The following is a 15,153-nucleotide window of genomic DNA, read 5'->3' on the forward strand; positions in this document are numbered from 1 at the left end:
AATCGAAAATTTTCAGGTGTCCGCATCAGATATCACAGGCAAGCAATGCTTCTACCATGTACTCCAGATCAGGAATTGCATGATGATTTTTACTTGCAAAGCAAAGAACCATAGAAAAATTTCTCTCTGGTAGTTATATAAAGACAAAGAGGAGCTACCTGAGCTCCAAAAACTGTTACCTGTGAGCAAATGGACTTTTCCGATTCTATTAAGAGTCATTAACCCCATTTTGCAAAGCAAAGAAACTGAGCAGAGGAAAATGAAGCAGCTCGGACAAAAAAGACTGGCTCGCAGAGCTGGGCTCTGAACCCTGGAGTTTGGACTCCCTGACCACGGTCCTGTTTCTAGGTCACTCCTTTTCTCCTTTAAATATCAGTTAACAGGCCACTGGAAAGTTCAGCTTCTCAGTTAAAATGCAGTTTCAATTTCCTTAGACAAACCAAGATCACTGTGTCCTACTGCAAGGAAAAGCAACCAGCTGATTTGTTCCTATGCATGCTGTACATCTAGCTTGAAAAGAAAAGACCTATGATGCAAAGCCTTCTGGCAAATGCTAGAGGAAAAAAAAAATCTTGGAAAACTTCCCATGATTCAAGCAGATTTGCAATTCCTGATGATTCAGAGAAGGGGCTTTTTTTAATGGCCTTAAAAAAACTCTTTGTGGGAAGTCACCGACTAGTCGAAGAAGCACACACCTCAGCTCTCGCCATACCAAAGCGGATGAGAAAGAAAAATGTTAATCTGGTGTTTGTGGGGCGAGCAAGGCTCTTTTTGCAGAACAGCGAGGATGAGGCTGGCAGGGCTGTGTGAGCTCCAGTCTCCAGAACCTTCCCCTCCAGCTGCGGCTGCTCCAGCTCCGCCAAGAGCTCGTGGACCGCGCGAGCAGAAACCTCGCAAGTGGCGACATGCAGAAACGTACAGCTCTCTTCTAGAGACACACCAGATGTCTTCGAAGCTGGAAACAGGGCTTATTTTTTTCTCAAAAGGGAAGATTTCTCCACAGCGTTGTGTTTGGAGGCAAATCTGAAGACTGAGAAAGGGTGAGGGCTACCGGCGTTCGCCCCCATCTCTTTCTGGTGAAGCAAGCAAGAAGAAGCCCCACGATGTGGGGACCTGCTGCCCTCCCAGAACTGCCTGGCTACTTTAGCTAGAAAGAACACGGCCTGATCCTCCAACACAGTCTGTTTGCCTACATGAACAAGGTGCAAAACATCCTCTCTGGGTTCCTAACGCCTACTTCGGTCGGGTGCAAGTGGCCAAGCCAAAGCCAGAGCGATCCTGGGAACCGCTCTTAGGCTCCGTGCCTCTGTCTCACAGCCTGCCCACACCAAAACCAGGCAACAACAGATTGGTTTAATAAGGAGAAAATATTTGCTTAATAAAGAGAAAATATTTCTGAGGGATAACATAAGCTTCTTTCTTACCAACAACAGCAGTTGTCAATACACTTCCTTCAGTAAACCAGCCACCTAAGCACCGAGCTGACTGGATTTCAGCACACACCGTATTTTGAAGCCCTGCTCTGAGTTGCCTCCTGTACTCCCAGCACCGCTGCCGAAGTAAATAAGCATTAAATTCACTAGTGGGAAATTAACCGAGAACAATTCTCAGTTATCCTTAACTTTAGCATCCAAATTCAGTCGACTTCATGCGAACATTGCCCTGCAAGTCCCGGAATCGCTTTTGAACATGGCAAGAAATGTCTGCCCCGGCACAAATCCTGACGAATTTTGTTACCCACGACAACTTACTGATTTTACCTTGACAGCCACTTCATCCAAGTTTTGATGGTCACATCAAAGTTGTCACATAAACTGCCATCGCATATACAAAGCCCGAGCTTCTCAAATGCAGCTACGCCCCAGATATATCTTTCTGGTAATTAGCTTATTCAAATTACATTTCTATCAAAGAAAGCAATGAAATTAACCAGCAGAAAAGAGCCTCGGTTTTTAAGTGTCTAGCCTTCAAAGAAAATTCGTGATCACGCCCTTCCTGATTTCACCAGTAGATTCCCCCCTCCATACCCAGCAGTTTGCTTACTCACCACTTCCCTCAAGATCCCACTTCATTTCTTAACACATTTCAGCACCAATAAATGTCTCCTGCCACATCACCTTAATTTCACAGACATTTTTTTTTTCTTTTAAATAACAAATTCTGAGGATGAAAGTAATTGAATTAATTTCTCACTTCTTTTTTTTTTTTGGTCACAATTCTAAATACCACAGTTTCATTCTGACCAACTTCAAAATGAATTCCATGCAAGTAATGAAATATACACTTAAAACAGTTACCATTACCCCTCAGTTAAATTCTTCTTATTGCCCTCATGGTTAAAATTGGCACATTAGCACAACTTTGCTATTTTTAGTTTCCAGACCTTGTTCTGCTGTCTCTATCCAAGCAGGTGCTCAAAAGACTGATAGTATCATCTCTAACTTAGCTGGATAATTATTCCAAAGGTGCATGAAGCACAAGGGAAATACCGTAAAACTTCAAGAAAAATAGACAACAACAACAACAACGCCCCATCCAAAGACTCCATTCTTTGTCTTCTATTTAAACCATACCCAAACCTGCAACCTCCCAAGCAAAAGGTGGTTTAGTGCCTTCTTCCTTGCAGACTCACTTTCTGGGTCATATAATAAGGGTCAAAGTCCTCCAGTGGTACAGCAACCAGGCCTTTAGGGATGTCCCCGTAGATGAAAGGCAAATTCTTCCCTGCCTCAAGGTCACTGTTTGGTTTTGGTTTGCTGTCTTCATCGTCATCCCGGTGGCTGCTGTCTTGCTTTGGACGCTTCTTCTTTTTTTCTTCTGCAATGCGTTTCTCAATGTTAGCCAGAGACTCCGGAGTGAAAGGTTTAAAACTATCGGGGCCTGGTGGTGCGAGCAGCCGTGCTGCCATCTTTTCATCCTGCAGCAGCTTCTTTAGTGATGTTGCAGCCCGGACAGGTCAGCTCTGCAGGGGAGCAAACAGCACAGGCAGAACAAAGAGTCAGTCACGGGAAAAACAGGCGGACCAGCACATTTCAACAAGGACCTAAAAACAACCAGGCCTTCAGGTCCCCGCAGAGAGAGGCCAGCACTGCGCATTTTGGCCCCTGCACAAGCATCCAACAACAGTGATGTCCAACCACGGCACCCAAACCCATCCTGGTTTGCCTCCCGACCACAAACCAGAGCACAGAAGCTTTTCTGAAAAGCAACTTTAGTTAAAAACAGTATATTCGTGGAAAAAAATGAATGTATACGTGTATTTACTAGGCATTGCTCTCTAGCAAACTGATTATTAGAGAAAATTTCCAAGCTAGCTCTGTTCAGGAGGAGGTGCTCAGCCACATCTAACAGGGGCCGGGTACCAGCACGTTCCTCACCCTGCTGCGGAGGCATTTAGCTGAGTGCTCCTCCCAGTACCCTGGCTCCTAATGCCAAAGAGGACTGATTTGGGGCTGGGTTTGTTGGATTTTAGGGTTTGCCAACAGGTGCAGAACACGCCAAGCTCCTGGGACAGGAGCGCTCCTTCCTGCCCTACCTGACGTTACCGTGGTTTAGAAATTCCCTGAAACCCGTGCTGTAGCTTTACAATTCAGCTATTTCGGCACGAAATTAGCCACCAACAGCCTCTGTGGTCCTTCACTTCAAGGACTGCACTGTATTCAGGTGGAAGGGTTCAGGGAACGCAGAGGCAGCAGCCCCCAGGACATGCTCCCACCCTAGGGACAGGCTGGGGCTGGCGCGCACTTGCCCAGCGTTGGCAATGGGCACACTCCGAAACCGAGCATCACAGCTTGCTCTGAAGATCAGCAGAATTCCTGCATAAACCCAGCACAGAAATAGAGTTTTTAAAAATACCTGGAGTATTCAACCTTTAAATAAAGTACCTAGGGGATTTCCAGGACCTAGAACCACTGGAGCAAAGCATCCCTCCAAGCGGCTACAGCTCATTCCTCTACCCATGACAGCGCCATTCACACGTTTGCTCTGAGTTCCTGCAAATCTAAAGCTGCCCCACACACGTACAGCTCAACCAAGCATTGTTTCCAGCTCAGGTTTTATTGGCAGATCCAAAAAAATTAAGCATAGATCTTCCTCTTTATGTAACTACCCAGCATAGCTGGGGCTGGGACTCTTTTCGTATAAACTCGCCCAGGTATTTCCAGAATAATAGCCATAGACTTGAAAAATATGGCAAGGAGAAAGAAATCAATGGCAGCATCTTGGTTGCAATATCTCTAGAAACATGACAAAATAGCTTGCTGATATTAAGGAAAAATTAATTTATTCTATTCTTGCAGCATTTGCATGCATTTAATTACCAAATTTCCCACATACTGTGAAACTATATAGCAGCGTTGGGGATGTGGTCTAATTGAATGGCACAGATAAATATGTAAGGCCTGAATTTAGAAACCAAAGTAGCTCAGGGACACAGGAGCATAAAAAAGGGGAAAAAAATGAAGGCACAAACGAATGCCGGATTTGCACGCCAAATTACACAACCGACAACTGGAAGCAACCAACTATTCTGCCAAGTGGCCATGTGAAATAGAAAAATAAAACATTCACACACACAAAACCAAGCAAAACTCAAATCTAGCAGCCAACTGCATGTCACGGTGCACTCCCTGCAAACGACGAATAATCTGGCCTTTTCTCTGCAAGTCTCACTATTTGACTGAGCAAATTCTCTCCCCTGCAGGGCAAATCCCAAAGCATCCTTGGTTAGGTGTGGCATCACACCTTGGCCAAAACAACTCAACTCTCTGATTCTCAGAGGTCTACTGTAGATTCCTCTGCCGTTTGTTTTCCCAGTAAATTATCCTACATTCAGAGAACGAACAAAATTAGGATGCAAACTGAAGGGATGGGAATGGAATGCTTATTTAATCCCTTAAATCAGACCCAAATGGCCATTTTTACAGCGTTGATAGCAGAGCACTTCCATTCTCACGATGCCTAGTCGCACTTTGCAGCTCCCACAGCCAACTTCTGATCTTCCTTTACTCAGCATCCCCAGACATAACTGCCCAGGGTATTTCAGAGCTGCATTTCTTACAACAGCCACCCAGACGAAGAGGTCGGAATGCCTCTAGGTCCAAGTTCCCACCAGGTTTTCCAGGCTCGCTGTCATGCTCAAAGCAGGTCGGATGGAGCCAGGCAACCAAGGCACCAGCATCCCTTTCTGCCAGAAAGGAGCAGGGGCTAAAGGTGGATGCGTGGAGCGATCCAGTGGTTAATGAAGTAAAAACGGAGAGAGCATCAAAGATTCCCACTTCCAAGGTTTTCCAGGAAGAAAGGAAAACCTGAGTAACAACAAAAAAAATTGTGAGGATCCAGAAATGTTTTAAGCATCCACCTGCACTCACCAAGGGAGGGGTTTTGGTGTTCATGGTAAGAATGGAAGGAGTTGAGCGTATGAACATCTGCTAAACAACCAAGAAATCCTCCCCAAAGCAGTACTGCAGAAGAGGGGCTCAGAACATCCCCTGCTGGGGGGAACTTGGGTTCCAGTCTGCCTCTCCCAGTGAAACTTCATTTCTGTACAGGCACACCCAAAGGATGAGCTGGTTTTTGTTCTTTTCCTATTCTGTGCATCTCCATCAGTTACTCCACTGTATTTGAAAACCACCAAGCATTACCTATATTCCTTGATTTTTTAAAATAAAACCAATATTTAAAGACCATCAGTCCATATCCACGCATTCATCCAATGAACAAGGATTAAATTATCTTCATCCCAAAGATCTCAGGATTTAAGTAAAAAGTTTCTATAGAGAGAGACAGACATAGAAAGGAAAAATAATTTGTCTAAGGCCAACCAGGAGTCAATGGTAGAGCTGGAAACTGGTCATAAAAGCCCTGGGACTCTCCCAGGCCCCAGTCCTGCTAACAATGGGTTGTATACACAGCCACTTTCTTAAATGCTGTCCCCAGCAACCAGGTATGTCCCAAAATGTCCCAACAGCCAGCACACCCAGTGTTACAGCTCCAAGGGAGTTGCCTTCATCTCCCACAAACCTGGTCTGCATTGGGAGCTCGGTGGGGCTCATCCTCCTCGTTAAAGACCCCAAACACTTCCACGACAGCATGCCTGGTCCTGCTGGAGCTCAGCCTAGAATGTCCTGCGGACCACCAGCCTTGTAAATTTTTACTTTACAAATGAGGAGAGCCTTGCTGGGGTGTGTGGAAACCAGTTAGAATAAATGCTAGGGTTGGTTTGGGCAAAAGGCACGCTTCCCAGATTCGATTCTTCAGCATCCGAAGGGAGAAACATTTGGAAAACTACAACCAGAGAAGCGGCGCAGCTCCCCGTGGCACCGGGATGGCAGAGATTTGTCCTGAGCACCCAGAGCCCATGGCACAGAGCTCACAGAGTCCAAACCACACGAGCACGGGCTCCAGAAAGCCAAGGTTTTACACCAGCCTAAAACGCCGTGCTGAGGTGCCTGGTTACTAAGACAATCACTTTTTACAAATGTTCCCAACAGTCCATTTACCAGCACATTAGGAAATATTCTGATAAATTATGCAAGCTAATTGTCAAAATAAATTAAAAAACACTTTTGAGGCAGTATCTTTGCTTTAATACATTTCCTCAGTTATTAATTTGCAAGATTCAGTCGGTCACGGTATCCTTTAAGTCCCTTTGAGAGATAGCCCTTTTGTGTGAGTCCTTTTATGTCTCCTTTTATCCCTATACATCCTACAGATGCACATATCCTTTTATATAACCCACGCAGACGCATGTGGATTTAATTTAAAAACGCAGGGTTGGGGCCGAAAGGAAAATACAACGTGGATGAGCGGCCCCCCGAAATTCTCCTGCACGAGACCCCCAAAAACCACCAAACCAAACCACCTACATGTGAGAAAACCCCTGGCTGTGAAGGGCCTTCCAAAGAACTCGCAGCTCTTTGCCATCTGCAGCAAATTCTGAGAGCCTCGAAGCGGGCAATTTTATCAATGAAGCTACGGCAACACGAGCAGCCGAGATGCAGGAGGAACCCTTGGAAAGGCCATCATGTGATGCTCGATGCTGTAAGGTGGAAGGAAAAAGGCTTATTTTCACGATCAAGCAGTATTTATTACTTTGCCGCCGGTCATTTTTCCCCAGCCTCTGTCAAATGCTGCAGAAAATCCCCATGCAGTCATTTCTAAGCTCAGGGCAGGCTCCAGACAGGGCAAGAAAGCAGCTCGGAAACAGCAGGGGCAGAACCGAAGCTGAACACACACGATTAAAGGTCAAAAATGGACAAAAACAGGGAGGAGGGAGAAGCACAGCAGCACCCAAAAGCAACAGAAAATGGTACGAAAACATCCTAGCACCTAAATACGCTTTAATAAAATCCTAAGAAACAAAAGATGTGGTACCAGAGGCTTTCTTAACCCCTATCAGGAGCAGTATCATTTCTTTAGTGTCACCACTAAGTTGTAAGACCTGGAAATAGGTGAACCCAGATCTCTAGTGCCCGGTGCTAGCCGTTACTCACGGGGGACTTACATTTATCACCGGTCTCCCAGGGGAACCTGGAGATTCAGCCAGGCTCAGCCAGCTCAGGTACAGCCCTTCAACAGCCCCCTGCCACAGCCCAGCAGCTGAACAGGGAACTGTTCAAAATATTGACTGTGTAATTGTCAAGGCACTAGCTTGCCCGCTCAGAAGACCGAAATTTCATCCCTCGTTCAATTCATTCAGTGACCCTTAAAACAGCAGTGACTTGTTCTTCACAATCATTTTGGAGGAACTCATTTAAGGTTGCGGAGCGCCCAACCGCTACGGTGCCAAATGGCACAAATACGGGCAAATATGAAAGGAAGGAGAAAAAACAACCGGCCGCCTAGCTCTCTGCTCTGACACAGCCGAGGCTGGATGATTTCTGGGGTGTTGTAGGCTGAATAAATCCGCAAATGGCTCGAGGATCTGGTGTCTGGCTTCGCAACTTCATAGCTAGGAAGCCGGGCTCCTCCAGCAGTTCGGCTGCTCAGAAGCTGCCTTGCAATGACGTTGAGCATTGCCACCTCCCAGATTTCCTCCCAACTATTGGGAATCCAGCATGCCCAGGGATCGGGCCAAGTTTTATTATTCTTGTCTTTAGAATAACAATATTCCCGTCCACCATTACCTACAGAAATAATTCAGTTTATGCTCAGCCGTGCCCTTAGCCACAAGAAGAAAATCGGGTAAGGTGAAGCACTGGGGACAGATGCGTGAGCTACTTGTGATGAGCTTCAACTGCTCCGTTTTTCAAGCATCCTTCCTCAAAACCCAATGCCAGAAATATCAGAAATATCACCTTAGTGGCCAAAGAGAACTAGATATTGCCGAGTTTGCCTCAACAAGCTGTAGGAGCTCCTGATCCCAAGCAAGCACCACTTCTTTCCCCAGCTGAAGGGTTTCAAAGCATGCCCAAACAGACATGAAGAGCTGCAATCACGTCTATTTCTCTGGGTTTTAAAATTCATGTATGGAGTTCTGGTAAAACACAAAACAAAACAAAAACAGTGCACGCATATGGAAAGAGAAGGAGAGAAAGAAGATGGCTTTTAGTTATTTTCAAGATTTTCTGCTCGCTACCTCTATAGCACTAAATCAATAACAGGTTTTACTTATGCATCTTTAAAACCACTACTTGTAAAGTTCGCAATGCATTTAAATGCTTTGAACAATAGAAAACTTTTGTTTTTTTTTTTTTTTTAAAAAAAAAGGAAAGAAAAATCCTCCTGAAATTTACTGCTGAGAATATTTTCTTTATAAATTCCTCATCCCCTTCTGCTGGCACAGGAGCAACGTGGAAGGGGGCTTTCAGGTCTTCGCTAGCCAGATTTGGCGTTTTGAAATGGTCGTTCCCAGAAAAGAGCAACTTCATGGGTTTGCTGCAGCCCGGTCCCTGCTGGTTTCCCTTTTACCCACAGCACGGGTGCCTTTCCCCGAGCCACAACAGGTCCCTCGGTTACTCGCGAGCCACGCAGGACACAGACCAGTCACAAGGCGACCATCCCATGCACCTTCCTCAAAAGTGGTTTCTGAAATTATTTTGCCCATGCTTTTCTCAACACTAACGCCTTTCTCTTGTTATTTTACCAAATCATCTTTAATCCAAGCCCTTCCTTTGAGCACGACGACAAGTTATCGATCCCCGTGTATTTGTTTATTGCAATGACAGCTGCAGCCGCTTCAGGAGGAAGGCAGTCGATGGTGAATGGGAACCCTGTGACCACACGAACACTGCATGCCCCCGGAGGCACAGACGGCCTCTGTGCCCACTGCTTCTGGAGTCATTGAAAAATACTAACCATAAACTGAGGGTAAGGCCAAAGCTGTCCACCTTAATGAAAATGCTGACCGAGCCCAACAAACACAGAGCGGATGCAGACATAACAAAAAGGGGGGGAGATGATATCATGTTTTCGTATTTGAGCTACTTTATTTTCATTCAGCTCTGACTTGTTTCTATTTTATTCCACCTCTAACTGAAAATGAGAGAACATGCATCCACTCCCAATTTCTTGCAACACACAATCGCTCGCTTTTCTGCTGTTTATTATAACCCTGCCTTTCCAACTCTGGGCACCAAATATTCACATAATTACACTTGTTCCACCGAGTAGGACGGAATTACAGTATCTGTACCGTGATCTGGATAGAAGCCGTACGCAGGAGCTTATATAACTGCTTAAATTATTTGCAATAGGCGCAGGCCCTTGCACCCAGCACGAATGACACCGTGGAAGCACCGAAACGCGTGAACAAAGCTCCGAAAGCCCCTCGGTCGCGTCGTTAAGCATTTCACTTAACCACCGTGGCAGCTAAAGGAGCAGACTCCCCACGGGCACGGCTGATGGAAGCGGGGACGAGCCGGGCCTCGCGTTTCGCCTGTGCGGGTCGCGGCGTTACAGAGCGCCGCTACGAGCGAAGGCTGCTCCCGCGACAGGCAGCGCCACGAGACGGCCGCCCTCGGGCACCTCTCCTGGAGCTCGAGATCTTTTCGGAAGACCGGCCGTCACGTGGCAAGGAAAAATAAGCACTCCCAGGCGAGAATATTTCCAGCCCCCCATCCCTCCAAAGCGGTGCTGGAACGGGCTGCCGGCCGCCACCACCGAGAAAACGACTGATGTAACGCTTCCTTCCCTTCATGCCTCTAAAGATACTCCTGGAAGGGGGCTCCGGGAACACCCTCGCTCCTCCTCATCGCATCCTTCCCGGTGTGAAATGAGGACATAGGGGTCACGGGTTCCCGTCGGGGGCGGAATGCTGCGGTGTTGAGAGGCCCGGGCTCCACGCCGCCACCCGGCACCCCACCACGCGACCCCCACCTGTCCAAGTCCTGCGCGATCTCACGCCGCTCGCCCGCAACACGGCGCACGCGGGGAAAGCCACCACACCTGCGGCCGACCTCCCTCTCTCCAGAAGCCGGCTCCGGAGCCTTCACGGCGCGCACGGCTCCCGCTGTGCCGCCCCTCGCATGCGTTCCCCTTCCCTGAGGACTTTTAGGCTTCCCCTCGCATCAGCCGCAGCTGCCGCCGTGCAGCCATCTCCCCCCCCACACACACACACACCAACTTGGGCAGGATTTGCACCAGAAAATGGGGGAAGGGATGAAGACACCCAGTTTTTTTTTTAATAGGAAAAGCTCATTAACATGCAATTCCCGTCTCCCCGGGATGGAGAAATTATGCTTGCCCTCTCCGTTCCCCCCAAAAATCCGTGCGGTGGAAGGAAGCGAGCGCACAAACCGTGCTGCTGGCCGCCATCTGGGTCAGGTTAGGACCTCGCAGCCGCCCCAGGCATCTCCCCACAAACTCCGTGTCCTCCCAACTTCTCGCCCTGGCAGCAGGACTGCGAGGATGCTGAGCAGCGGGAGGAAGGCAGGGTGGAGGAGGGCTGGCCCAGCTCTGCAGCTAGGGCTCGAGGGGGGCAGGGAGCGAGGAGAACTCCAATGAGCCCTCAGCTCTCCCTCCCCACAATGCAGACAAAGAGCAGAGAGCCCAGAATTAAGGGCCCGGGGAATAGGGCCCCGGCCCCGGGCTGTAGGGTGGATGGGGCTGGGGGTTAAGGGGGGTAGAGGGGAGGTCGCCCCCTCTCTCCCAGCAGCAGCCCTGGGGAAGGGGCTGTCGAAATGCCGACCCCACAAGGCAGCCAGGGGGCGAGCCGGGGTGTGGGAGGGGGGGTAAACGGGGCACCCTCGGACCCCCCCCTCGCTGCAGCACCAAGGGGCGAAGCTCCCGGAGCATCCCTTCGGGGCGGCCGCCAGGAGAGGCGGATTTCGGGGAAGGGGATAAGGGATGAGGAGAGGGTTTTGGGTGGGGGGGTCGGGGGGCTACCTCTGCACCTCCCGAGCGCAGGAGAAAGCGGGCAAGGAGCTGCGGGAAAATCGCTCTGCGGCAAAACCCCCGCCCGGGCTGCGCGTGTGGTGTGTGTATGGGGGGGGGGGGAGCGAGAGAAAGAGAGAGGTGGCAGGTGGCGAGAGCGCGGGGCGACCGCTTCCTAATCCCCCAAAATTAAAAATTACGAGAATTAAAAAATAAATACCCCAAGGCTTCCGAGGGACCCCCCCCCCCACACACACACACACACACACACGCTCCCCTTCGGGCCGGGGGAAGGGGGGGAGTGTTTTGAAGTGGGGGGGGGGGACAGACTGTGACTTACTGTGGCCGCTGCGCTAGCGAGTCTCCCGCAAGGCGTTGCTGGACTGCGGAGGTGGGGGAGCTGCAGGAGGAACTGCGGTTGTCGCCATCTTGTGCGCTGCCGGCGCGGCCCCCCCCGCGCTGCGCGCTGGGCGCCGGCCCCTCGGCTGCCGCTGAGGGAGCGTGGCCAAAGGCCCGGGGCCCGCCTGGGAACTCCCCGTCCGTTTTTTTTTTTCCTCCCCCACCTTCTCCACATCCACCCCGTCCTCTAAATACACACATAAATGGCGAGGAGGTGGCCCCCGGGGGACGTGGGGTGGGCTCGGAGAGGTTGGGGGGTGAGGGGTAGACCCCCGCTCCCCCTCACAGTCAGGGATCGGTCCCCAGGCAGGGATCGGTCCCCAGTCCCAGCATCATTCCCTGCTCCCAGCATCTGTCCCCACACCAGGATCATCAGTTCCACTCGCTGCCAACCATGGAAAACGAAAAACCAACCCCGGAGCCATGCCCGTGCTCGGCTGGCCCCCACAGCCCACCGTGCAAATGGCCCGCGGGCGAAGGCTCGGGTGCGGATGTCTTGGCTAACCCTAATTTTGTTTAGGACGGTGACTTGCTTCAAGTTTAATCTACTCCCCGTGCAGAACTGGCTTTGGAAATAAGGGCAAAAGCCCCACTGCAAGCACAGAGTGGGGCCCATGATGTGTGAAAGATGTCATCATAAGAGGGAAAGTTTGCATCGGCCAAGCATTGTCTTTTTTTCTTTTTTTTTTTTCTCTCCAGACTGTTTGAGGATAAGCTAAAACTTCAGCACTTCAGGTGGCCGTGCGTGCCCATCACAGCCCGCATCAGTACGAAGAGCTCATCCCTGGACTTGCAGCCGGTGCAGGGGTTGCACAGGTGGAAGCCGGCTCCAGCCCTGCTTAGGGATGGAGTTCTTCGAAATCTGTCGGTGGGAAGGGGATCAGAAAGAGGGGCCTGCTGCTACACATCACTTTGCATTTCGCCCAGCCACAGCTGGGGTGCAAAGAAAGCCCTGAAGCTGCAGGAGCAGTTTTTACTATTTGGAGGAAATCAAAAATTAAAAGGAGGAAGGACAAAAGTGAAGGGGGCGAAGCTGAAGCTCTAGGTCCTGGGTAAGGATAAAACACCTCCGCTGCTCTGTGTTGCTGCAATACCTATTCAGCATGGGAATGGATATCCTGCCTGTCACCAATACAGGAACATATTGGCGTAATTAAAGCACAGTTTTGGGGGAAAAATATTCTTTGTTAGTCAAACTAATATTTTGGAAGACAGACAAGTCTGGATGCACAAAAACTGCAGAAAGAGAGATGATGAAGGGCTTTGGTGTCTAAAAAATTATTTACTTTTCTTATCCATGTTAGCTGACCTAATAGAAGACGGTTTGCACTGAAAATCCCCTGTAGTTCACACCATTACATCATGGTTGCAACGTGCTACGGCTTGGATCAGCGGTTAGCTTGCTGGTTTTAAGCTCCTGACCATGGAGCACCACTTGGCAATGACCAAGGGAGAGGCAGAAGTACAAGTATCCATGTTATGGGACACCAAAAAATGAATGCACGGCAGATGCTTTCACAACAGCTCCTGAAAAAACTCCAGTCAGAGCTTACTATGGAACAGAAATCCAAGGCTTTTGCGTGCCTGAAACCTCACTGAAGACTACGCTCAGCAGGAAGATTGTACAGAGGACATGAAATGCCAAGCTGCCACCTGTCACATGCCAGCAATATTCTGATCTGTAGGTCTAGGCACTGCACTGCCTTCCCTCTAACTGGGCGGCAAATTCAGGTGAGCTCAGGTGAAAAGCAAGATTTAGCTCTACTTCCCCAGGAAAACTTGAGCACAACAAAATAAAAAACTGCATCAAGACAAAAAGACGCCTCCTGGCCGTGGGAGCTTTTTCTCATCCTGACTTTGAGCACAACAGAGAAGTCTTACAAGAAATACTAATACAGATTACTGTCCTCAGCTACAGCTCCCTCACACATTTCTCTATTTTCCAGGAGAACAGTGAATAAGAGAGTACTAATAATTAACACAAGTTACCCCTTATATGTAGATTTGATGCCTATGATTTAATGTTATAATTAGAATTTATGGCTGGATTTTTAGGATCAATTTTTATTACGTTGCTCTTGTTCTCAGTAGGACTATGCCTGTGTTGCAAAAAGAACAACCTGAAACGCTGTATTAGGTTGCTGCTTTAGGAAAAAAAAAAAAAAAAAAATCCACCTTGCAGAAATGTCCTCTTCGCAGAATTTTAAATCTTTGTCCTCTGAGCAGAGCTTTAGGAGTTGTGTGCTGTATGCTGAGCAGACAAGCTAACAGGACACAGCACTGTGCTGGAGAACTCATTTATCTTGCTTTAGAAATGACACAGGAACTAAATTTGCCCTCACTTTACAACGCTGATTTTTATGGGACTACCCTAGTGTAACACAAGGGCAGACACAACCTAAAAACCGTAGATCTCCCAAGCCATAACTAATCAAAAGCAGTTATATATACATTAAATAAGCTGTTACAGAAAGCTACAGATCCTGCGAAAGTTTCAGTTCAAACCGGACCTTCTGTAGCGTGCTTCTCACTAAGACTTCAGTTTCCAAACAGAAGCAAAATAAGTGGAAATAAAACCACTGAAATACAGGGGAAAAGTCTGCGTAGGTAACGGTGCCAGCAGTTTGAAGCGTGCAGCGCTGCGCCCAGGCAAAGGTGCTGGGACAGAAGTGAGCAGGCAGCGATGCAGCTCACCCACACCCAGTCGGAAAGGTGGGAGCTCACCTGGCATCCAAGTAGGGCACCCACGGAGCTGAGGGATGCCGGTGGGCACACAGGTCCCAGCAGAGCGGGCAGCGCACCAGAAATACTTCAAGGACATGCTGGGGCCCCAGGGGTGTTATTACGGTTTGTAAAGACATCTTCGAGCAAGTCACTTAAAGCAATATATAGGTCAGCACCCTCAGAGGGTGTAGAGTGATCACACAACAAAACAAAAAGGTCTTAGCTGATACCAGCAGAGCCTGCTAGAGTCTATCCTGGAGCTGAGGAATGAAGTTCAACACAATCTCTACACAGTTACACTTCTTGCAGTGCCCCTGTCCACCCTCTTGCTGGCATTATTGCTGGCTCACATCAACAATTGCACTAATCAGCTGTCAGGTCCACCTAGTCCATTGGCCTGAACCAGATTAAAAGGGAATCCTCAGAAAATGAGCATCCTCGGAGTTTATTTCCAAAATCACACTGCCTGGAAAAGCGGATAAATATTGCAGCTCCAGCTAATGGTTGTGCTTGCCTGTAATCAGAAGAGTAAAACAAATAAAAAGCATAAAACCTTCCCTTGGGTTGGAAGAGAAATGAAACCACGCGGACCTCAGGCAACACAACACAGCTAGGATAATTCTGGACAGTAACTACCTGGTTCTGCGCTGTCTCTTTAAGGTGCACAATACAAAAATAAATAAATAAAAAATACACTGGAAAAGGATACTGCCCTTT

The 15,153-nt window shown here is 48.6% G+C and overlaps 1 protein-coding gene across 4 annotated transcripts in view; it reads right to left on the bottom strand.

The window, feature by feature from the left end:
* The window catches only part of SCN8A (sodium voltage-gated channel alpha subunit 8), a 55,961-nt gene extending 44,172 nt beyond the window's left edge, over positions 1-11,789 (bottom strand). For 2 of the 4 annotated variants that reach the window (XM_082781232.1, XM_082781231.1), the window contains exon 1: positions 2,633-2,749. Coding sequence is in view for 1 of the 4 variants with exons in the window: in XM_082781235.1 (XP_082637361.1) it covers positions 2,633-2,908 (276 nt within the window). In the remaining 3 variants the exon portion in view is untranslated. Of the gene's footprint in view, positions 1-2,632; positions 2,963-11,653 lie in introns of those variants that run through there. The other 2 variants (XM_082781235.1, XM_082781233.1) reach the window with 2 other exon arrangements.
* Positions 11,790-15,153: the final 3,364 nt, after the last annotated feature.

Source organism: Aythya marila, assembly GCF_965140915.1.
Source record: "Aythya marila genome assembly, chromosome: 30".
Lineage (NCBI taxonomy): Eukaryota > Metazoa > Chordata > Aves > Anseriformes > Anatidae > Aythya > Aythya marila.